General features: G+C 33.5%; 1 protein-coding gene across 1 annotated transcript in view; it reads left to right on the plus strand.

Moving 5' to 3' along the window:
* LOC136848699 (inactive ubiquitin carboxyl-terminal hydrolase MINDY-4B-like) overlaps positions 1 to 19714 on the plus strand; it is a 33042-nt gene extending 13328 nt beyond the window's left edge. The window contains exons 2-10 of the mRNA XM_067121213.1: positions 5432 to 5523; positions 6075 to 6304; positions 8366 to 8531; positions 9247 to 9312; positions 10395 to 10465; positions 11148 to 11295; positions 11532 to 11740; positions 18288 to 18419; positions 19107 to 19714. Coding sequence (XP_066977314.1) covers positions 5432 to 5523; positions 6075 to 6304; positions 8366 to 8531; positions 9247 to 9312; positions 10395 to 10465; positions 11148 to 11295; positions 11532 to 11740; positions 18288 to 18419; positions 19107 to 19155 — 1163 coding nt within the window. The 3' untranslated portion in view covers positions 19156 to 19714. The remainder of the gene's footprint in view (positions 1 to 5431; positions 5524 to 6074; positions 6305 to 8365; positions 8532 to 9246; positions 9313 to 10394; positions 10466 to 11147; positions 11296 to 11531; positions 11741 to 18287; positions 18420 to 19106) is intronic.
* The last annotated feature ends 7193 nt before the right edge of the window (positions 19715 to 26907 follow it).

Below are 26907 nucleotides of genomic sequence, written 5' to 3' on the forward strand. Positions count from 1 at the left end.
ACCCTCCAATCATCAGACATACCAAATTGCAACCCTCTAGCCTCATTAATTTTTGTTTCATATAAGGTTAAGATTAGCCATAATCGTGCTTTTGGCAACGATATAGGACAGGCCACCACCGGGCCGTGGTTAAAGTTTCATGGGCCGCGGCACATGCAGCATTATGCCTAGATCACCGAAAGTGGCCTTATTTATACGCTGTAGAGAAAACTCTATTGCGCCGAAGTAACTTCGGCACACAATTTTTACTTTTATATTGTTTTTTTGCCAAGTATTTTTTATATTGCTTTTTGCCTTTTACTTTTTATCCGTTCCCTTAAGGCCCTTCCCACCTAACCGTCCAGCTCTCACAGAGAAATAAATCCTTCAGGGGAGCCTTATGAGACCTTAAACCCTAACATCTTTTGGGCATCAATTGATTGAGGATTACCTCCTAAATGGGAGCTGAGTAAGAATAATAAAATACAGATTATTTACCGTAGTGATTGTCGTTTCTCCTGTGTATAGGGGAACGGAAATGTGTAAAAACCTAAACTAGTCTGGTCCACAAAAGGGAGCATTCCATAATTTATTGGGGAAGACTAAAACCATTCCCAATAGTCGCTATCAGGGCTCTAGTGTGAACAGTCACATGTATACATGCGCAGTAAACGAGCTTACCACAGGAGAGGTCACAAAGTCTAATTTCCAGACGTGGTGGTTCACAACTCACCGGGTGCAAAGGTTATCGAAAATATAGCAGGCAGAAGCACAGCGTGAGTATCATTAGGGTTGAAAAAGTTCCTCAGCTGGAGCTGAGGCAACTGATGATCTTTGAAGTATCCGCAGACGATGAACGGAAAGAACCCTCCGTCCGCAATATTAACAGAAGCAAAACCCGCCATGTGGTAAATGAATTCAAGTTTGATTGAATAGCGTGTGTTTAAAATGCTTGTGGCAAAGCACGGTAATTTTTTTTAACTAAATCTTTACTGAAAAGCCTTTTAAGATCAGCGAATACGGATTTTGTTCGCATGTGTTTGTGTGTGGGTGTTTCTGCGTTTTTCAGTAACGTAAATGTAGACCGGCAATTACTTTCTGAGTGGACAAGTAGTAGTATATATATATATATATATATATATATATATATATATATATATATATATACATATACATACACATATATATACACTATGACCCACAAATGAAGATTAGTTTTATTTATACATGCTGAGGATGAAAATCCATAGAATGAAATAGAAGGAATTGAAGGAATTCAAATTGGGTGTGAATATGGTGTGTGTGTGTGTGTGTGGGTTTATATTTATATAAACAGGTGTAGAAGCATATATTCATGCACGAGTAAACAAATATTATTCCATATTTGCATGGTTTCAGTCGGGAGGTTACATTTCTCGATCTGAGGGTGTTGGTAACATACATTGTTAATGTAATGTACGGCAGTAGGAACATGAAAGAGAAATTAACATAAAAAGAGAAAAATAGATGATTATGGTTTTTTGAATGTAAATTGATACTCCATAATTACCAGCAGCAATAATAATGATTTTAACGAGAAGATAAAGATTTTTTGTTTTTGTTTTTTGTGATTAGATATAATAATAATAATAATAATAATAATAATAATAATAATAATAATAATAATGGCCGTTATGTTAAGAATATCCATGGTTTTTATTTTCTTTGAGTTTTTTTCTGGAATGAAATTTCCTTCCCCATCTTGACAAGATGGAGAGATTTTAGGAAAGAAAGGAACAAAATAAAAACGAACGAGGAAAAAAAAGTTAAACTGAAAGACAATATAACTTCGAAAAGTGGCGTTTTTCTGCGTAGGACGTTATTAATATCAACCAGATATCTTGGGATATATTTTTTTTTTGCTGTGTATTGTATGTGTATGTATGTCAGTTTATTTTGCTAATTTTCATTAATATGACATTGAATATCTAATGTAGGGATGTTGAAGAAATTCACTTTACAGGTTCCGTTAGAATGATCAAGGGTTATTTCTCTTATTTCTAGTATTTTGTGAGTAATCTCTATTTCAGGTTTATGTTTCAAGTACAATTTGAGTAATTTGGTGCTATTTTTTGTATGTGTATTTGTAAATAGTTTTCAGTTATTGTGGAAATTATCTCGAGTTATTTTCTCCATATATGTCAGGTATCTTAAAAAATAATTATTAGTTATGTAGACTTTTTTCAAGGTGCATGGACGTTATATCCTTCCTATTTTCATTCGAACTCGGAAATGAGCTTCGGTTGTATCTCATATCTCAAGTACCAAGGAGGTAATATTGTCTTATATATATATATATATATATATATATATATATATATATATATATATATATATATATATATATATATATATATATATATATATATATATATATATATATATGTATGTATATATATATCTGATTCGAATTTGAAACATTTCATTTGAAGTCTCACGTAGTACAGACATATATGTGGCTATTCAGTGTTCGTGAATCAAACCTTTCACTGTATTATCCACGCGATAGCCGATGTAAAATCACTCATCCCTCTAAGCTGACAGACGATGATGCATCTGTCTGGCAAGGGACAGAAATAAATACATGAAATCATCCATAAGGATCAGTAAAACAAATTCCGAAAAGGATTCGAGCATTGAATAATATTTATTGCATTCATCTCTGCTTATCGTAAACAGACGCATCATGGAAGTTACTGTCACTACGGTGGCATATTTATTGAAGGTCCGTCGTATTTGTTACGGTTTAATGGGGTAAATATTTATATGACCTGACAGTGACACTGAAGCCGTTTGTTTATGTCTGGTAACATAATCAAAACATGCGAGGGATATTCATGAATAAGAAAATAAGAAAGACTTTTAAATAACCGTAAAAAAAAAGATAATGATGATCCCGACTGATAATTGACTTATCCCAATAAACCATCTTAATAAACCAATCGGTAATTGGTTTCCCCGCGAGAGCGGATGAATAAAAATAATAATAAAAAAAAAAGGACCACGGTTTTATCGTCCTCGCGTGATCCTGTGGACGTTTCTCTATCGTCCTTGTACGATGAGATGGTTGAGAACTTATGGAGAGAAAGTGTCGGCGTCGAAGTAACCTGACAATTATATAGGTCAAGGTTGACCTTGACACCGCCAGCACGAGAACGAGATGTCCCTTTTCTCATGTCACCGCCCAGTAGATAGGAAGAAGGTTCGTGCATGTACCAAATTCTGACTCGAATTAGTGGATCTCACGTGTCACTGATACTTCACCCCTTGCTCCAAATGATGCAATAGATGAGTCTCTCTCTCTCTCTCTCTCTCTCTCTCTCTCTCTCTCTCTCTCTCTCTCTCTCTCAAAAGAAGCTAGGTCTGTTTTACAGCAACTGGGGTATAATCTCCCCATTTTTCTGCCATTTTGCATACATTTTTATTTATTTATTGATTAATTAATTTGGTAATTTATTTTTTCTTTTCTGTATTTCCTATTGCCTTTTGTGACTTCTTTCGAATGAAGTCCGTAGTCATTGGAAGCTTGAATTTCAAGTCAATGGTCCCTGTGGGCCTGTTCCATATGAACAGGGTTCATCTTCTGAATAATAACAATAATGATACAGTAGAGCAAAGGGCTACTAATGCGGGTGTCTTATTATAGTCGTTATCAAGTATGTATATACTGTATATATATATATATATATATATATATATATATATATATATATATATATATATATATATATATATAGTGTGTGTATGTGTACTTTATGTAACAGATTTATGTACATATTCTTTCATTATATTCAACCGGTCATCATCGTTCCTCGACCTCCGAGAACGAACGGTCTGATTCAGAAAAAAATTATAACTTTTCCACCGGGTGTTGGGAGCACTTGTAAACAAACATGCCTCGCTCGTTGCGTAGCCTCGATTCTCTGCAGATATCCGCATCACGCTGCGATCGAGGCTACAAGCACGAGAGGAGGCACTGGGATTGAAACAAACACTGATCTGGTTTTTAATATATAAAGATATTTTAATATTTAGGTAAGGAAACAAAGACTCTGATTTGATGTGTGTAGATCATCGGAACAAAGAGTCTTTATTGTATTTCATGCGCCACGTCCATAACGGGGGACTTTATTGGAAAGGAACCGGAACCGGGAAAATTTGATAATGGTTCTCATTATGAGATTAATCTAATTTAGAACCTAATCTCTTTTGGAGGTAATCACATCGCGATTTTCTTTTTGTTTTTTTATTTCCTGTTTCATCAATAACATTTTTAATGCTATAATCATGCCAGCGCACGCGTACGTGAGATTATTCTCAATGTCTTTGTAGAATACTGAGATAAAATGTTGTAGATTAACGTATAATGTTATTTATTTTAAGAGATAATTAGTAACTTCAAATCTATATATATATATATATATATATATATATATATATATATATATATATGTATGTATTTATATATATATATATATATATATATATATATATATATATATATATATATATATTCGTAAATACATGCATACATACATATACAAAAAAGCAAGACAATGGTTACTGCCATATTCATACCGTGACTTTGAATTATGGATGAATCTCCAATGCAGAGAGGTAAAATTTGCTTGATTTTTATTCATTTATATTTATTATTTTTTTGCTAGCCAAGGTTTTTAGTATTTTTCAAAAATATTACTGTAAATAATTAAATTCAATTACCTTTTTTTGTAATAATCATGATAATTTACAATATGTACTTTCGACAAATATGAGGTTAATAATTGAATTTGCATACTTAATATTTTTATAATGAACTTGAATAAAGCTAAACAACTGGTAATTTTGTAGACTTTCTCTGTCCAGTAATGTTTGGGAGTTTTATAACCCTACGGAGTTTTCTTTACACATTTCGCCATATTTTTCATCAGTAATAAATTGGTATCTATTTCAGTCTATGATGGAATTCTGTCAACTTTCAGAAGTATTCGTCTTTATTATTCTAAGATTTATGAATGAATTCATCTAATTTTCAGCAGTATTTATGTTTTGACGCTTAACATGTAATACTTGAAGACGTTTAATCAGTGCAACATCATGGGCAAAATGACTGAATGCAGCATACGTTTAATTAAAGAAATAATAATTTAGAGTTCGTTATGTTACAAAAAGACTAGTAGACATAAGATATATATATATATATATATATATATATATATATATATAAAAACGACAAGAATTATGAGAATACTTTAAATAGTAATGACAGTAATTATGATAAATACCACTCGGTGATTTTATTTTAATGAAAATATTAAAATAATAACGATACCGTAAGTATATAGGGATATTCTTTTAATTTCGCATCTTGCATTACGCCCTCTAATGAAGACCTTGACCTGATCTCCCACAGCAGATCGAGTCCTGTACCCGACGAAGCCCCAGTCATCCGTTCAGAAGGTCCCCGTCGTTGGTGGCACCCCCATCTCTCTTCAGCTGGCCGTCGTAAGACCCTTTGATGACGTTTGTTGGCAGAATCATTTCTCAGTTTTCTTAGTTCCTTTCATTCAGGTCAGATGTCTATTTGCAATGACACTTGAATATACATTATATGCGTAGATTCATGATTTACAAGACTGATGAATTTTATCCAGTTGTAATGTTCTCTGATATGGAGACCAAAGTTAGTCACTGGCATGCATGGCGTACTTCAAAACGTTACATTACATTCGGTGATACCTCCAACTGTAATCTATAAATTTCAGTTTATTTATGCCGTGTTATATCTTTGCCATTAGGCGTTTCCATGTGGCAATTTTTTTTTCTAACGTAGGCGCTGACAGCCTCTGGGTTAGCAGGGTATAGTTAGTTTTCCGATTATTTTCGAGTCATGAAATCATATCAGAAATTATTTGATCATAATTACTTTCCGATGTGAAGTTCGTATATATATATACATACATATATATATATATATATATATATATATATATATATATTGATTTATATATTTATTTATTTATTTATTGACATACATAAATTACCCTTTTATTCAGGACCTGCGCACTCTGGTGTTTGGCTCCGCATGCATCATGGGATCAGCGGAAGGGGACTGGCTGGGAGAACAGTTCCACTTCCACGAGGGCGACACCTTCCGAGCGTTTGCCCTGAGGGCCCCTAAAACTAGCACCAAGGGCCTCATCATGTGCGTCCAGGGATACGTCCTCAAACACATGCTCTTCTCCCGCAAAGGTCCGAAGGCGGCGAATACCGGAGACCCTGCGCTGTATGTATCAGTTGAATTCAAGTAATAAATTTATGTTTTCTCCTTCTGATTCAATTCTTTTGGGAGAAGAAGAATTAGCAGTTCGTTCAGAAATGTTCATCTACTTCTTTTTATGTGCTTAACAATGTAGAATTACTGGTTTAATCTTTAAATGCAAAATCATTCATTGAATATTTGAAATTTACAGTTTCTTCTCGGCCGTGTAGAATTTGGAGTTTAATCTTCAGTTGGAAACTGATTCATTGAAAATTTTAAGTCTCCAGTTTTTTTTAAAGCATTGTGGTAAGGAACATTACATTTGTTTGTGCAGAAGACTTCGCACCTTTTCAGTGTTATTATAGGTCCGCTTATGAAATTAATATTGATTTCTATTTTAAATTGTAGAATAACCCTTAAAAATCCAGATATTACCGCTTTATGATGTGTTCTTTAGAGTACTAATATATATATATATATATATAAAATGTGTGTATGTATGTATATATATATATATATATATATATATATATATATATATATATTATATATATATATATATATATATATATATATATATATATATATATATATATATATATATATATATATATATATATATTGAGAGAGAGAGAGAAGGGGTGGGAGGGGCAAAATATTTGTATTCATTTCTTAACAAAATCACATTGAAAAATAAATAATGAAAGAACCTCGCTCGCCTTGACAAGCGCAGTAACACGATAAGAGGGTCAAGCAGAAAAATCCCCAATTTCTGCTGCAGTGGCCCCATGATATTTTCCCGGAAAGTTGCGTGTATATTGAGACATTATTCAAACTTATGATCATCAGTCATGATGTTGTTTGTTTTGATATTTACTCGTGTCTGTCTTATCTGCCGTTTGTACGTGTGAGGGATAAGTAGTGCCGTGGTCGTAACTCAAAACGGTTATCGATCTTCCTCTTTTTAGTTTTCTCTAAAAGCAAACTATTGTGCCGGCTTTGTCTGTCCGTCCGCACTTTTTTCTGTCCGCCCTCAGAGCTTAAAAACTACTGAGGCTAGAGCGCTGCAAATTGATATGTTGATCATCCACCCTCCAGTCATCAAACATATCAAATTGCAGCCCTCTAGCCTCAGTATTTTTAAAATTTTATTTAAGGTTAAAGTTAGCCATAATCGTGCATTTGGCAGCGTTATAGGACAGGCCACCACCGGGCCGTGGTTAAAGTTTCGTGGGCTTGGCTTACACAGCATTATACCGAGACCACCGAATGATAGATCTATTTTCGGTGGCCTTGATTATATGCTGTACAGAGAGCTCGATTTAGCGCCGAAGAAACCTCGGCGCATATTTTACTTGTTTTTCCCTGCTTTTGTTGGGCAGGTCTGTCGAAGACACACATTTAAGAAATTGTAATGTGCTGTAATTTAGGTTCCATCGTCATTTCCTTAGATTTTAATTCAGTGTACGTAATTTTCTCACGGCATTTGTATTGTGGATCTCTTAGCCACCACAAGGTGGTAGCGTTATATTTTCCACACCCTTTTCAGATTTATATCAAGCGCGTCACATTTATCTCTCTCCTGTTATTGATGTACGTGTGTGCATGTATGTAAATACAAAGGACGTACATAGACGTAAAAGCACACACTTATATTATATATATATATATATATATATATATATATATATATATATATATATATATATATATATATTCATTCACACCCATTAAGCTGCAAATGTCGTTTAATCACCCAGTTCACCCTGCCTCGGGAATAACATGTACCCAAGTGGGAATTTCCCTGGTGACGAAGCGCGTATCATTTGTAATTCACCCTTGGGTGTATGTTATTCCCGAGGCGTAGTGAATTGGGTATTAGACAGCATTTGGGACAAAAATTCAATATATAATATATATATATATATATATATATATATATATATATATATATATATATATATATATATATATATATATATATCTACAGCGGAGAGAGAGAGACATAAATGAAAAGTAAGACAGCAAAGCTCTGCAGTGCAACCTCCAGTTTCACTAAACTCCTTTCCATGTTTCACTTTTCAGCCAGTTAAAAGTGTCCGTGAAGACGCAGGAGGACTCCCTCATAGCCGCCCTCAGCGACATCCTGTGGAAAGCGGGCGACAGGCAGTCTGCGGTGCTGTGCCTCACCCAAGGAAACGTTTACGTCAATGATTGCTCGAGTTACCAGACGGACGGCTGTACTGAAAAGGTAAAACGGTACTTCACGAAGTTTCAGTTTTTCCTTCCGTACTGTTTTAAATGACTTTCATTTAGATATGATGGTTTCTGGAAATTATGATAACAGTTTGCATGAACAAAGGACTGTAAAATTGCCAAATACACAGTTCCCATTGTGACCAAACTGAATTATCATTATATACAAGCACATCAATTTACGGACAGGAAAGAAAAATCAGTAAACTGGAACTAGGTTGAACTCGGCTTCGCAAGGTTAATGTACTCTACTTTTCGTATTCAGCTTTTGTGTCATTTATAAAAGTTTGAATGGACTGTGCTCAGTTTTATATATATTACAATTTTATATTTGAAGTAGATATTTGAAAGACCAGTTATGTGATTTTATTCCGTTTTTTCTTTTTTTGTTATGTTAGGTTTTGATATGTAATGTTCGGAACAAGAACTTTTTTTATGCGCTTTTCGTTTTCACTTAAATTTCTTAAACATCTTGTTTGAGATAAAAGCATTCAATGTTAGTGAAATTTCATTAGTTGAAAGGACACTAAAAACAATCATTATTTAGAATGATGATCCATGCGGAGTTGCAGGAAACAAAGTTAGCAAGAAATAATAATATTAATAATAATAATATTTATTTATTTATTTATTTATTTATTTATTTATTTATTTATTTATATCATATAATTTAAAATGAAAGAAATAAGTTTAGTATCTGCTTTTCACAGATTCACACATTCGAATTGAAGAAACAAGAGGAACTCACGGCATATATAAGAAGATACCTATTTGAGGTAATTATGCTTTCATGGTAATAATATGTTGATATGATGCTCCAGAGAGAGAGAGAGAGGAAATATTTCCTAATTTTTTTTTCTTTCGTTACTTCTTTGGATTTCTCTTTCGATCTAATGTGAAGGATGTAGCAAGTTTTATAACGACGTCATATATTTTATACATATGTATATATACATACATATGTATATGTAGACATATATATCTATATATATACATATATACATTATACAGTATACACACACACACATACACAAACACAAACATTAAGCTACAAATGTCGTTTAACATCCAGTTCGCGCTACTTCGGGAATATCGCCGAAGGGAAATTATAACTGATAAAAGATTTGTACCTAAGTGACTCGAACACCCGACAGTACCCGTCAAAGACTTTCTGTCGACGTTCTAGACCACTGAGAGGTATAAGGTAATGTCGACTATATCGTACATATACTGTAGATGAGAAAAATTCATATTATTACTACGCGCAACACTTACTGTTAAATGAATTACTCCAGCAATGTATACGAAACCCAATTGTATTTGGTTCAATGTAATAATACTGTATAGTTATTTTTTGACAGAGACATGTAAGTGATATTCATATATTTAGTAAATAAAATTTTCTGCTCGTTAATGAATATTGCAATGATTGAATTTGATCGGAAAATACTTTTGAGGGGTAAGCATTTCTAGAAGTTTCTTGGTTGATTTGAAATAATTTTTATGAAAATTTTTACATGTCAAAGACGTCGAGTTGAAATAACTTATACAGATTTTTTTTGAGAAAGGCTTTTTAATTAAAAAGTCATTTGTTTAAAATTATTGTTGGGTAAAGATTCAGTTTCAAGTTATAAACATTTATGTGAAATTCTTGTTTGGCAGAGAGATTTGAATGATGATAGTTTGCATGAATGTCATTTTTTGGGAGAATACCTTCATAGTATCAGTTATATGCGTAGATCTTGCTTATTGCTGCTTATCTTATTTACTTGTGTAGATAGTGAACGTGTTGATGAAAACGTTCACTTCATATATTCCAAATGTGACTTTCTAAATATTTTTTTTCCTTTCATTTCAGTTTGTTACGGACGATTACAACGGACTGTTGTTATTTTTGTACAGCTTAGCTCTTTCCCGCGGTTTTGAAAGGTAATTATTTGATATTTTTGTAAGAAAGTTACCAGACAACTATAGGACTTATATACAGCTATATAACATATATATATATATATATATATATATATATATATATATATATATATATATATATATATATATATATATATATATGTGTGTGTGTGTGTGTGTGTGTGTGTTTGTGTAACTTATGAGTATATAACTTATAACTTATTAGTTATAAATTTGTTACAACGCTGGAAAACAACAATAAAAAAATGACGCTGTTAGTTGATCACAGTTTTTCATTGTTTTTGCTTACTTTATTTTAAATATTCTACAGTTAATTTCGTTTGTACTTTGGCAAGCATAGATTTACTGTCAGGTATTCATTTGGATATGAACATGTTTTAGTAATTATTTATATAAAGTATGTGCAGTATATGTATGTATGTTTATTTATATATATATATATATATATATATATATTTAGATATATATATATATATATATATATATTATATATATATATATATATATATATATATATATATGTGTGTGTGTGTGTGTGTGTGTGAGTGTGTGTGTTTATGTATTTAATTTTTATTCCAAATAGTTGCGAAGTCAAAATACAGATTGCTATTGATCCACAATAGCAGCACCTGTCCACAGTGCCCTAGTTTCCTGCTCTCATTCTTCTTCTTCTTCCCTGTAGATTAGCCGAGGACATGGACGGGAACAATGTGACCCTGGTGCAAAAGAACGGATGCATCCATTCATGCGTGGCTACTCTCATACTCACCGGGAGAGCCAGTCATTATCTACACAATGGCATTATATACGAAGGATCAGAGGACACAATGGTGAGTCTTGGAACGCCTAGTCATTGTCACGACCTCTCTCTTACTGTACGGATACCTTGGGTATATTAGGTCTCTTTAAAAGCTCGGAGTTTGCAAAAATCGTGTTATAATGAAAAAATGGCGGCCGAGATTAGGGTTCCTTGGCATGACATAATACTCAACGGTGGGGTGACTTTTTCCTTCACACATAAAGAAGTCCCGTCGACAGAACGCCGTTTTTTCGTCTTCCCGAACAGGCGAAGGCGAAGACGGGGCTCTTGACGAGGGGGGAGATAGGCTTGTTGGAATGGGAGAAGCAGGAGGGCAAGAAGCAGTACGCCAACGTCGTAGGGTCGAGGTTGAAGACGCCCTCCATGCCCGTCTGGGTGGTCAGGAGCGGCGAGTTCTATGGTGTCCTATTCAACCCCAACAGAGATTTGACTCGGGACTATCATGCTGAAAACAGGTAAGTGCTGTGACATTATTTACATATAAACAGATGCATTTCCGGCTTTGCTAACCATATTTGCTGCGATGTCAATTTCTGCACGTCAGCGGGTTGTGTCTACAAATACAGGTGGGTGAAGAGCATGCTTGTTTCTTTCTTGTTTTGATCGAAATGTTGTTTGTTTTATGCTAAAAAAATACTGATTCTTCTTCTTGCACTCAGTGCAGTTAGTCCACCCCATAAACATATAACCTTTATATAATATAAAAACAAGCATGTATGTACAAATATATGAATATATAACATAAGCGCGTACCTATGATAAAATAAGCATGTCTTCTAAATATGGGAATGAATTTGTATTCCCATTTATTTATACATAAGTGGTTGATTGCTTTCCTGCATTGTTTGGGCGCCGTTCTTTCTTTTGAATTCATATTTGTGTAAGCATAAACTTGTCCGTGCGGATATTTGTGAACGCTGCTTTTATGAGAAAGTAAGTGTAAGCTTGTATATAGTGTTTGTATTTATACATGTATGTGATTTGATATATATATATATATATATATATATATATATATATATATATATATATATATATATGTATATATATATATATATATATATATATATATATATATATATATATATATATATATATATATTCATTTATATACAATATATATATATATATATGTGTATTTATATATGTTCATTTATATACAATATATAATATATATATATGTATATATATACACACACACACACACACATATATATATATATATATATATATATATATATATATATATATATATATATATATATATATATATTATTTATATAGTATATAAGTGAATATTTATAGATATATTTATATATTGTACATAAATGAATGCAGTATATATATATATATATATATATATATATATATATATATATATATATATATATATATATATACAGTATATAGTAAGCCATATATTCAATCGTACATTGATGAAGAATATGAAATACGTAAATATATCACGCGAATTATTTCCCGTTTTCTCTCGAGAGCATAGTGACACTCCCCGTATTTGTATTTTATTTCGGTTTTTTTACATAAGTTTTTTGCCTGATAACATCAATCTTCCATGCACAATCTCCATGCAAGCTCGTGGGTGGGCTTGCAGTGAAGTCAAGCATCACGGAAGCACGAAAGCACGAGAGCATCACGCATCTTTTCAGAAATTCCAATAGAAAGCAACATAAATCTGACAGGAAGAACGTTGCGAACATAAAACTGACAGCGATTTGCTCGGCGAGGCGAAATCAATTTGTCTATCTCCGCGTCTTTATAATGCAGGAACGATCGTTCATATTCGCTTTACGACATAATACTAACGACCATCATCTTCACGAATTTCGCACGCGAGGCTGGAAACTAATTCGTCGTTCATTTTCCCTCTAATTCCGGCCGTAAATCCTTGCCGAGTAATTGACAGTCCAGCGGAGCTAACCTCATTTCACGGCTGGTCGGATTATCGTCGCCCCTTATCTCTTCAAACCTCGACGTTGGGTTCGTAGGGTGTGATGGATTCCTCGCACACGTTGTGCTTTCCTATCTCAAGAAAGGATGTGTGTCTTTCTTATAGAGAGAGAGAGAGAGAGAGAGAGAGAGAGAGAGAGAGAGAGAGTGAGTGTATGTTAGCTATATTTGATGATAAAACTAATGTCGTGATACCAGATTCGTATAAGAAAATGGAGAAATAATTGGACAAAAAATACATATGTCATTAGAGTTCTTTCTAATATATATATATATATATATATATATATATATATATATATATATATATATATATATATATATATATAACAAAAATTACACTTTTTGAAACGCAACCTCTTAAATAAATAAATAAAAGATTGAACGGAAAAACCGGCCTGGAACTAATGACTTTACCTTTATTTACTAAAATGACAGTTGTTTTACTCGCATGTCCGCTCTGCCCTGTGGATCCTCAACTCGGAAGAGATAAACACCCGAAATTGGCAGAAGAAGAAATAAGATTGACCTTCTCATTAGTCCTAATTAGACCTCATTAGGCCTCTCCCTTGCATGAGTGTCTTTTGAAAAGGCATTTATGTGTTCTTTTGGTCTGTAATCATCATGGACAGACAAACAATAAGGTTATTAAAATGTAAATTGGAATCACCTGTTTCTTTTAGTGGCTGCTTGGAGCAATTTAGATTCTCTATTTTGCTCATTTTTATCTGAATACTGTCCTTTTTTGTGTATATGTATTTCGAAGTATCTTCAATGTTTTTAAATTTGGTTATGCTAGATTTTTTTATTCATGTACCCATCGCCGTCTACAATATTGCACTGATCGAACTCTGAATCATAATATGCTGACTTGTTTTTATATTGTTTGGAATATTACCGTTACCGTTTCTGTGAAACCATTTTTATGAGTTCATGCATCCTGGCACCATCACAGTCCGTGTTTGTACATCTTTCCACTGAAACCATTGTGTGATCATTGCTTACCCTTGCTGTTTAGGGGTAAAAAGAGTACAAAGCCAGCCTTCTGGGAGTATCATTCATCTCTAACGTTAGCTGCCATCGTTTCTACAGGAAATCATAAATAAGATTGGATACATAGTGATATCAACTCCTTTGAGAAGAAATTATGATAGTCTGCACCGTTTCCCTTAAGTAGTTCTTCTCCAGTAAAAAATTACACCTATGGCTTCTTTGTACCCCCTCGCATTACATTGATGGTGCTTGTCAGTGCTTGCGCCATTTTTTCTTCACAATTTTCCTCAGTTTCACAACTGTTCGTTTTCTTTCATCCCGAATACCTGACCCTCTTTCAAGTTTATTGGTCACTTGAATCACATATACAGATTCCATAAGGTGTGCACAGTCTTTTATCTAGTACAAGCTAGTCAGCCTGTCTTATGCAATCACTCTTGAAACTTCAAGTGTTTTGGACAGAATCAGGAATAAGGCTCTGTTGTCCAAGCTATCCTTATTGCTTTATTTATTTTCTTGGCAAAATAGTTTCGAATATCCTGTTACACCTGCTATTACCGGTTGGGGTGCAAGTCCCCTTTCGCTATGCAGTGATGTCCCTCAGGTCACTGATATTTCCATTACTTTTTTTCTCCCTCTTCATGAAGGGATTCGTTACCTCCATCATATTCTTATCCATGCTTATACCGGTGATTCTGCTCTTCACAAACCTACCCTTTTCTTCACGCCTCATTACCTGTCTTGCTCAGTCTATCTTGAGGCTGTTAACTTTGACTACAGTATGTCTTGATCTCATGTGTTTTTCCTTCTTGTATAATTACCTATTTCTCCTGAATTTTCGAGCAATATTTGAGGATATGGAGATTGCGACTTTCATATGCATACATGTTATCAGTTCAGAGCTAAACGGGAACATGGGTAGATGGAAAGAATTATGAATCAAAGAACATGGGTAGATGGAAAGAATTATGAATCAACGTAAGAGTGCCTCTAAGAAGCCTCATGCGCTCTTAGGGCACTGCCCATGTTATGCTGGGCAGCTCATCCGAATTTTTATAGTCTCTGGCCTTTTTTTTAAATAGTCTCATACTTGACGAGGCGTCTTACTCTTTTTATCATCGCGGCGAGTTGAATTTAAGGCACTGAGTATAATACCCGGCCGCATTTTCCCGAGATGTAACCGAGTACCGAGATCTTTCCTTGAAAAAAGCGGGACGCCTTATCTTAAAAACTAACCATAGAATTTTATTGAAAATAATCTCATTTTGCTTCACACATCCAAATTACTAGTGGAGAATCTCTTAAAGCTAATCTAACCTAACCTAACCTAACTTAGGGGCATGGCAAAAAAACCGGGGCTGAAGCAATACTAGCATATATCTCAGGAATTTGTTACCCGGCCTTGTCTTACCTCCAACTTGATATTCGATGAATATTGCTTTGGCAATAGCCAACGAGCGATAGCCTGGGTAACGTTATCTACGTCAGGTTCCCGTTCCGGTAGGTAATGTGCCTGTTGTAAACTGGAGCGCCAACCAGCATGTGAGCCAATCACGTTCAGCATCCCTTTTTCGTTTTCAAAAAACTGTACTCGGCTTCTGTTCAACTGACAGGTTTTTCCTGACTGTAAAAGAGTAATTCATAAAACATTCCTTTTCGTTATCCATCAGTTTCTTTTCTCACTGTGGTCAGGTTAAAACCCTTACAGTTGTACCGAATTCCCTTAAAAAAAAATGATCCCTGATTAATTTCTGTCATAACGTTTTGATGCCATTTGTTGAAGTATCATCACTTAAAGTCTGCCTTTGACGTTTATAATGATTATCTGTAACCTAATCCACTCACGTCAACTGAATTCCAATCAGAGAATTGACATCTGCCTATCTTGGGCATCATACAAAACACGCAAAGCCTCAGAATTTAATTTTTGCCAACCAACTTAATTTAAGCCGTTAGATAAACATTGAAGGCTAAGACAGATCTGGTAATGAGTATCTAAACCCTTTAGAATTATGCAAAATAGTTGCAAATAAAGGATGTGATAGATGTGACAACCTTGGGAGAGGTTGTAATGCCACTTTTAAGGTACCTTGGTCTTTGGCCCATAGCTTTGGGGCACTTTTGATTTTGCATGTACCCATTAGTTATGCTATTTACAGTGTATATTCTTTTGATTTTATCATCACTTTACTGTAATTCTCTCGCCTCCATCTCTTTTCTCACAAGTGGAAGATTATCTAGGAAGGCAGTTGCCCTTTTGTCTGTCTCTACATGCAGTTGCGGACATTGTGAACAATAATAATAATAATAATAATAATAGTAATAATAATAATAATAATAATAATAAAATTATGAGCCTCATGAAAGCTTTGTTGACACGGAATTGATTGGCTTGTAGAATTTCAAAGCCATTGCATGCTTTGAAACTAAACGGCAGGTGGTTGTTACTTCTGAAATGTATGAAAATATATACTGTACAAATATTTATTATAAGAAACACAGATAATTATCCCGAGCGTAACATGAGGAGAATGTCAAGTGTTTTTTTTTAATATTTTACATATTTGAATATGTGTACTTGACAGTGTATTTTGCTGAGAAATATAACATAAATGTAAATTATCGTTTTTATTTACCACAGTGTTTATTATTGACGAGTAAAAACTTAAATCAAGTCGAGAAAGGCTTAAGAAGTAAAATCCTAAATAAGGAAAATCGAAAGTATGGACAGGAACGGGAGCGTGTTGGGTAAGGTGAAGACAAGGAATGTACAAGGCAAGGAAAATTGAGAGAAAAAGATGTTAAAGGTTGCCCATCGTTGAGAAGGTCCGGGATAAGGAAATTACGGAATCTTCTATCAGAGGGGAAACCTGAGCAGAGCGAGGAAATGTAAGTCCAAGTTCAACCTTCTGTAAGTCCAACGTGAATACCGATAAGAGCAAGGATAATGCGGTTAAGTTCGAGAACAGAAAAGTCTAGATGTAATCATAAGGAAGTCCAAGGTAAGCAGAGCTAAGGAACGACTAGGGTAAAGAAGAATCCGAAGAAAGAAGTGAGGAAAGTCCGGGATAGGGAGGGTGAAGAAACTAGGGTAAGGAAAGCTCGACGGACCTGATGAGGAAAATGCCAGTCACAGGTAAGGATTAACAACTTGCAAATGAAGTTGCCATAACGTAGTGAGTAATTCCTTGTGAATTTATTCTGTATATAACGCTAAAGCTAGAGTAGATGGCATTAGCCGTGTGATTTTAGCATGCATGTTTCTTTTTATTTGAGGATGCTTAAATACTGATGAAATTCTCTTATTTTCTTTCTTTCTCCTTTTGCATGTGGAAATTAGTCAGCTTTTGCAAGTGTTTCAGATGTGAGCATTCTAATAATTGGAAACATGCATGGGAAATGTACTGACGTTTTTGCTTTTCCGTTAAGAATACATTAATTATAGATATTAAAAGAAGATAGGAACATCAATTAAATTGAGCCAGCCAAAAAGTTAAGAACGTAAGAAACTTGCCAGCAGTTTGAAATACTGAAATGACCACAAATAATATAAATCAGATTAGGTGGTTGGATGAATGAAGAAATATCAAAGAGAATTGAGCGTGGCGGATGAACTAGACAAAGATAGAATGAAAAATTTAGAGGTATGATTTATAAAAATAGAAATATGATTCTCATTTCAAATGTAAATGATAAATGAAATTGAAATGAATGAATGAATGCGACAGGTTAAAATAACGAGAAATTGTAAATAAGACGCAAATTTTCGAGTTATGTATATTATATGTATATATATATGTATGTATATTATGTATTTTTGTATGTATATATATACAGTATATATATGTATATATAATATACTTATTATATGTGTATAATATTTGTTTATTGTATTGAAAAGAATATAATGCCAGTATGTATTTACGAATGTGTGTGCGTGCGTTTACAAATAGTAGTTCTGTGCCTTTTTCCGTCATTTCATTGATTATTACTTTATTTATTTATTTTTTATTTATTTATTTATTTATTTATTTTTTGCAGATTTGATCTCTTCTTTCACTACGGAACTTTCACCAAAATGCCGACGGCTGTCATGATCACCATTGACACCCGAAACACAGGAGTGTACGAGGAGTATAGTTCGCCTCCTTTGGAGAACATCATTCGGACAAAGTGAGGGGTCTCGTTTGTGTGTGTGTGTGAGAGAGAGAGAGAGCGCATGATATTGCCTTTAAACTCTTGTAACGTGTTGCTGCAAGTCGAAGTTTTTAAAGTCTCATACTTGAAGGAGAGAGAGAGAGAGAGTATGAAATTGTATTTAAACTCTCGTGACGTGTTGCTGCAAGTCGAGGTTTTTAAAGTCTCATAAATGAGAGAGAGAGAGAATAATATTTTATGATAATGTCCTTAAACTCTTGTGAGTTGTTGCTGGAGTTCGAGGCTTTTACAGTTTCATACTTGAAGGAGAGAGAGAGAGAGAGAGAGAGAGAGAGAGATCGGTCGTAAATGCGGTGAAGAATGAAGAGAGAGAGAAAGAGAAAAAAAAAATTTTAAATGCAGCATTTTTATCTTGTAACATTTACATGGTGTTATTCGTGTGTGTGTGTGTGTGTGTGTGTGTGTGTGTGAGTGCTCCCGCGTGTGTGTATGAATACGAATGTGTGGAAGATGTGAGGAGAATAAAAATCCTTGTATATATTTAGCCTGAAATCAGTTTGTAAAGGAACATTATAAGTTCGTAAACGGCCTTTTGTACTCAGTTAACGTCATGTAATGAAAAACCAAGCAAAATAAACACGATTTTAGAGAATATCTATTTATATTTCCTCATGCCCAGCCATTCATCAGCTCCTTTTGCAGGTGGGCAGGAGCCGAAGTCAACTGGAACGGAGTCGAACCATTCATGTGAACAGGAATGGTTGAGTTCGTAGCACAGGACGAGTATAGAGATGTTCTTTAATAATAGAAATAATGAGGACTGGATGATGTTCTGGAAGGACTTCATTCTATTTATGTCCTTTCAGTCTCTGTCTACACCTGTCATCCGTGGCTGAAGTTGCTTCTGTTTTCTCGCTCTTCGAATACATCTGCAGTCTACGTCTAACACTTCTAATCGGCTATTGTTTCAACTCTCTGTCTATCTATCTATCTATCTGTCTATCTATCTAAGTTCTATATACACCTGCAAATCTGTGAATCAGTCTGCATATTAAGAGGTCGTCCACAGATATAGTAAGTGTGTACCTAAATAGTTGCGTACATTGACTGTCAAGTTTTTATCGATACAGCTATAAGAAAATAGGCTAACTGGGGTTTCCTCATCTGAAATAGTTGTCTAATCGTAAGTAATCTTACGATTTGTAACCAGAGATGCGAGTAACGGTTCCGCCATGTTATGTATGATATATATTAAATATTCTTATATAAATAATATATGTCTATATATAAATACATATATGTCTATATAAATGATATATATATATATATATATATATATATATATATATATATATATATATATATATATATATATATATATATATATATATGCATAACTGAATCACGCAAATATGGAACGTGATGAATATAGAAATAAAGATAAAATCCACAAAGGAAAGGGAAACACTGGAGTGCTGCATGGCCTTTCGACTGTCTGTCGTCCTTTACTTAGCAGACTGAAGAAATACATACGTAAGTTTACGAAGAAAGCTTAATAAATGACAGATAGGGATTACAAAGGAAAAAATATGTACCTGGAATCCAGCACAATTGAAGAATTAGTAGAACTTCCATAACAGGGTTAAATTTTAAGAGGTTTTATAAAGGATTAAGATCAACTGTTCAGAAGCAGGGACAGGGCAATTAAAAGATTATGCAAGGGGGTAACTGACCACCAAAAAATATTAGTACAACAAAATAATTCCTTTTTTTGTAGACAATACCAATTTTTTCAAGATGAACATTTTTACAAATAAAAAATTATATTAAACATATGAACACATAGAAAATATATATAAGGTAAGTAATTTGTAAGTCAATGATTTTATCTCTTAGGTCATTCTTGAACATTTTTCTAATACAGGGGTCCAAATAATACATGCCAGGGCTAAGGTTAAATAGCAGACTCCAAAAGATTTCTTGAAGAGAAATCTTTCGATCTGGCAATCACTGAACTTTCAGTCCAATTTATCCTGTGAGAGTTTTCACTTAAATGAATGAATATAGCATTGGATGTTTGTCCAGTTTTGACTGAATACTCATGTTGCTTAATATGTACATCTAAATCTTTGCTAGATTGGCCAAAAAGAGGGGCAGTCCAAACATGGAATTTTATATGTTATGTTGTTGTTTTCTTTAGGGCTATTTTTTTATCAACATTCCTTTTAGTGTGTTATTATAGGAAACAACTAGGTTGACATTAAAAGATTTTAACAGTGATTTTGTTTTCAAAACCACTCAAATAAGGCAATTTAAGAATGTTCTTAGGGGTTTCTTTTTCCATGTTATTTTCACTATGAAATTTTTTGTGGGCTTTATTGTAACAAATATCTAGTATATGTGAAGGATAACATAAATCTGTCCCTATTTTTCTTATGTAATCAATTTCATGATCCAAATACTGGGGACTGACAGTGCACAAAGCTCGTAAAAACAGAAGAAAAAATTGACATTTTGATGTTAAGGTGATGGCCTGAATAAAAATGGACATAAGTTAAGTTGTTGGTTGGTTTCCTGTAAGTCATATTATTTCACTCACTAGGTTGTGCATTTGTGATTGTAAGTTTATATTCAATGGTGAATTTTACTAACAAATATTTGTTATGGCAATGGGCAACCCTTTATCCCCACTCCTCTCAAACTTGTATATGGAATTCTTTGAAAAAGGATATTTATCTATCATTTATAAACCTTTAAAGTGGTATACTGTAGATATTATGTTGACAACATTTTAGCTGTTTTGCCTGCTGGTATTTATGTAAATGATTTACTCTCTAATTTGAATAACCAGGTACCATCCATTAAGTTTACTTTAGAATTAGAAAAAGACAATTGCCTCCCTTTCTTAGATGTTTTAATACATAGAGAACCATTTCAATGCAATTTCAGTATTTTTAGGAAACCAACAAGCAACTTAACTTACGTCCATTTTTATTCAGGCCATCACCTTAACATCAAAATTTTTTCTTCTATGATTTTACGAGCATTACGCATTGTCAGTCCCCAGTATTTGGATCAAGAAATTGTATACATAAGAAAAATAGGGACAGATTTATGTTATCCTTCACATATACTAGATATTTGTTATAATTAAGCCCACAAAAAGTTTTATAGTGAAAGTAACATGGAGAAAGAAACCCCTAAGAACATTCTTAACTTGCCTTATTTGACTGGTTTTGAAAACAAAATCATTGTTGAAATCTTTTAATGTCAACCTCGTTTTTTCCTTTAATAACACACTAAAAGGAGTGTTCATAAAAAATAGCCCTAAAGAAAACAACAACATATATATAATATATAAAATTCCATGTTTGGACTGCCCCTCTTTTTATATTGGCCAATCTAGCAAAGATTTAGATGTATGTATTAAGCAACATAATACTCAGTCAAAACTGGACATACATACAATGCTTTATTCATGCATTTAAGTAAAATCTCTCACAGGATAAACTGGACAAAGTTCAGTGATTGCCAGATTGAAAGATTTCTCTTCAAGAAATCTTTTGGAATCCGCTATTATACAGCTTACTTCCAGCTGCAATTTTAACCTTATCATCCCTGCCATGTATTATTTGGACCCCTGTATTAGAAAAATGTTCAAGAATGACCTAAGAGATAAAATCACTGACTTACAAACTAGTTACCTTATATATATTTTCTATGTATTCATATGTTTAATATAATTTTTTATTTGTAAAAATGTTCATCTTGAAAAAATTGGTATTGTTTACAAAAAAAGAGAATTATTTTGTTGTACTAATATTTTTTGGTGGTCAGTCACCCCCTTGTATAATCTTTTAATTGCACTGTCCCTGCTTCTGAGCGGTTGATCCTAATCCTTTGTAAAACCTCTTAAATTATTTCACCCTGTTTTGGCAATTCTACTAATTCTTCAATTGTGTTGGATTCCAGGTAAATATTTTTCCTTTGTTATCCCCGTCTGTCATTTATATGAGCTTTCTTTGTAAACTTACTTTTATATTTCTTCAGTCTGCTAAGTAAAGGACGACAGACGGTCGAAAGGCCTTGCAGCACTCCAGTGTTTCCCTTTCTTTTGTGGATTTTATCTTTAATTATATATATATATATATATATATATATATATATATATATATATATATATATATATATATATATATATACATGTACACATGTATATATACACGATCGTGTATCGAATTTTTTTCCCCTCTATAATAAATTAAATTCTGACAAGCTGAGTTGCCACTGCCATTTTATGCGGGTGTCTCAGTTTTTAGAAATTTTGATAATTACTCATTATGACGGTTTCCTGTAAACCTTTTTTCCGTCCATCTGCCTGTATTTGACTTCGTCTATTAGTCAGTCTTGTCTCTACAATATGCGTCTATGATCAGTCTTAGTGAAAAAAATAAGAAAAACTAAAAGCGCTTCCACATTCAACCCGAGCTGTATAATTTTTTTTTTTTTTTTGATTTTAAACTTTTTAAAATAATTTTTTTAATATTTATTCTTATTTGTAATCAGATCAATTTACTGACATAAGTTGCTTTTGCTGGACAGTGAATTGGTGGAGTAGATAGGTAAAGGGGTCAAGTTAAGGTATTAAAGTCAGCACATGATATCAGGTCAAATTTATGACCTGTAGTAGCCACTCTGTGAGTGACGAAAGTTTGCATAAATACTTTCATAAATATTTCTTTCATACTTTACCTTATTTCTGTTTTTATTGCTTTTTTCATTTCCTTGTCTGATCAGAATTGTTCTGATTATTGTAGGTGCTGTCAGCCTCTTGCTTTGGAATAGTGATTCTTGTACAAAATGACGCTAAATAAAGGATATGTAATTTATAATAAATTTTAGGAATAATGATAAAAATAAATGCTTGTTATTACTTGTGTGGTGTTTTAATTACCTGTTCATTTTGCCTAGCGTATCCCTGAGATGAAAATATTTAGGTGCATGTGCATAGTATGTATGTATGTATGTATGTGTTATATAGAAATATATATACATACATGTACACAAACATTAAGCTACATATGTCGTTCAGTATCCAATTCTCTCTACCTCGGGAATAATACTGAAGGGGAATTATAAATGATAAATGGTTAGCGAACCGCTTATTAATTGTAATTATCCTTTCGTATTATTTCCGAGGAAGAGCGCATTGGATACTAAACGACATTTTTAGCTTAATGTTTGTGTGTATAAAATGTCACGATGATGTGATAAAACTATATACTGTATATATATATATATATATATATATATATATATATATATATATATATATATATATATATATATAAATATCTATATTATATGGATGTTTTCACTGGAATCTGACAGAGTTCTGTGTTATTTCAAAGGTCTACAAAAACATTATTTACACGACAAACTATATAATTCGATTAACCGTCTTCTGTAATCAGGATCCTGTGAATTCCCAGTGATGAGGATGACACAAAACTTAATCGAATATATGAGCTTGTCATGTGAACAGTATATATATATATATATATATATATATATATATATATATATATATATATATATATATATATATATATATATATATATATATATATATGTGTGTGTGTGTGTGTGTGTGTGTGTGTATGTATGTATATATATAATATGTATATATATATATATACTTGTATAAAATCTGTTTATTTGAAAGCATATCCTCTTGAATACCTGCTTTAATAGAGATGATCACAAAACGCGAGAGACTAATTAACTTGCTGGGGCAAAAGTGACCAAAATTGGATTTCGGTAGTTTTCTGTTTAACTATCGATCCGAATGCAAATCTTACCGGAGAGAAATACAAAATGAAACAAAATGATTATTTACTCACGTTTTGCGGTCATCTGTAATATGTGTTTACAAGAGAATCTTCGCGAATACAGAAGCGCGTATTGGGAAAGAACAACAAGGCGATGGATCATTAAGTGAAAGAGAATTTTTGAAGAAGGGTCTTCAACATCCAAGAAGCAAGAGATCGCATGCAAGGCAGAAGTGAATAGCGCAGTATGTTTAACAGGTTCGATGTACTGCTGGTGAGCCCGTTTTGTAGGTGTATAAGCGGGTAGTGATGCGTTAGTTTTTTGCACGTAGGCGGCTCATCCACAGTTCAACAGCGAAAGTGTGATTGTGGAAGTTTTCATTTCCCTTTCTCTTCATAGGAACCACCCCATTTATTGGAAACCGATTAATGTAGAAATATATATATATATATATATATATATATATATATATATATATATATATATATATATATATATATATATATATATATATACATTATATATATATGTATATATAAATACTGTATATATATATATATATATATATATATATATATATATATATATATATATATATATATATATATTTATATATATAGTCCACAGGAGAAAAGATTTTTATGCATGTACTTATTCTGATTAGTTGTAATAAAGCTCTTGAAGAGGCCTGGTGGAAGGCAAAATTATCGAGCTATTAGAGTGTTGTATTCTCTTTTCTCCTGTGGACTATATATATATATATATATATATATATATATATATATATATATATATATATATATATATATATATATGTATATATATATATGTATACATATACACAATTTTGTGTGTGTGCGTCTGTAATATATATATATATATATATATATATATATATATATATATATATATATATATATATATATATATATATATATATATATTACAGACGCACACACTTACTTACCTCCTCCAGTGAGGGGAAGGTTCCAAAATTGATACCTTTCTGTTCTCAGTATTTCCGGGGATAAAGTTGCTAATCCATGCCCCTCTCCAACCTTTCTAGCCTTAGTTCAACAGAGTATGGTGAAACGTGCTTAAGTCGCGTGTGTGTTTACGTGAGTACACAAATATAACGAGCAATCAGTGGGGGAAGTACCCTTTATGTGTAGCCATTGTTAACTCGGGTGCAGTTAGGCGAGACCGCAGAACGTTCTTTTTCTTTTATAACGTATAACTGTAACCTAGCATTTACGAGTATTGTAGCATGGAAGAAACTATTTTCCTCATGCACGAGTACCCTTCATATGTCCACTTAGGAAGCCGTATGCAAGTGTGCATTAATCTTCAAAGTTCTGCATAATTTGGAATGCAGGACATGACCTAGAGGACGAAAGTCATATCTAGAATAATATTTCAGGTCCAATTCTCTCCCAGATTATCGGCCAACAAATGTTCGTCAACGGCATCATTAAAAGGAGGAAGGGTCCCAAGGGAAACATTATCTGAGGTCACGTCTCCCTTGATGTCCGTATCCTCCGCATGCAAAAACAACCATACACAGACACGCACCAGCTGTATCACAACCCATCGGTGTCGTGATGGTGATGCAGAGGAGGAACATTCGATAATGAATCACCTTCTCATTATCCCTCACGCTACTGGCTCTAATCATTCCAAAGACACAGGAATAAAGAAAAAAGGTCGCATCATTATACGATTATCCCGAGGGAAGAGAATGAGGCGAAACATGGAATTTGGAGGATTTATTCATGAGGTGAAGAATTACGAATTCCTTCGTCTCTGACAAGATGCAGGTGACCTGAATCTGTATTTGTGTGTGAAGTCATTCGGCTGGGTCATATTCAACTCTTTGCGTTTTATTTTGAGTAAATTAGTCAGGCTGACATGTAGCCATTGCATGTGACCTTGACCTGAGAGATCAAGGTTTGACCTAATTTTAAGTCAGTATATTTCAATTTGTAACATTATACTTTGCAGGTTAAGATTTTTATGCCGTTTTCATGTTAACCTTTCCAACTGCAATGCTGCCTGAAGAAAAGACAGTAAAAAACAGTTTGCGTCTTCATCGTGTTGCATATGGGGGTATATACATCTGTCAGTAGAATGCTCATCGCCCCATTCGGTCGTGCTTTTTATTTTCTTCTCGTTTTTACATTTGTTTATATTTTATAGTTTTTCTTTTTTAGTTTTCTGTAAAAGAAAACTATTGAGATGGCTTTCTCTCTCCGTCCGCACTTTTTCTGTCCGCCCTCAGGTCTTAAAAGCTACTGAGGCTAGAGGGCTGCAAATTGGTATGTTGATCAGCCGCCCTCCAATCATCAAACATACCAAATTGCAACCCAGTAACCTCAGTAGTTTTTATTTTATTTAAGGCTAAAGTTAGCCATGACCGTGCGTCTGGCACCGCTATAGGTGCCAACAACACAGGCCACCACAGCTAAAAGTTTCATGGGCCACGGCTGAGAGTTTCATACGGCATTATATGCTGTACAGAAAACTCGATTGCGCCGAAGAAACTTGGGCGCATTTTTTACTTGTTCTTTGTAAGTTCCGGAAATCGTAATTTTGTGAGGCAGCATCAGCGTCTATCGAGAAGAATCTTACATTAGCACCTGACTCCATTATTTGTTGTTCTTGATTTAATGCA

This window comes from Macrobrachium rosenbergii, chromosome 19 (genome assembly GCF_040412425.1).
Source record: "Macrobrachium rosenbergii isolate ZJJX-2024 chromosome 19, ASM4041242v1, whole genome shotgun sequence".
In the NCBI taxonomy this organism is placed as follows: Eukaryota; Metazoa; Arthropoda; class Malacostraca; order Decapoda; family Palaemonidae; genus Macrobrachium; species Macrobrachium rosenbergii.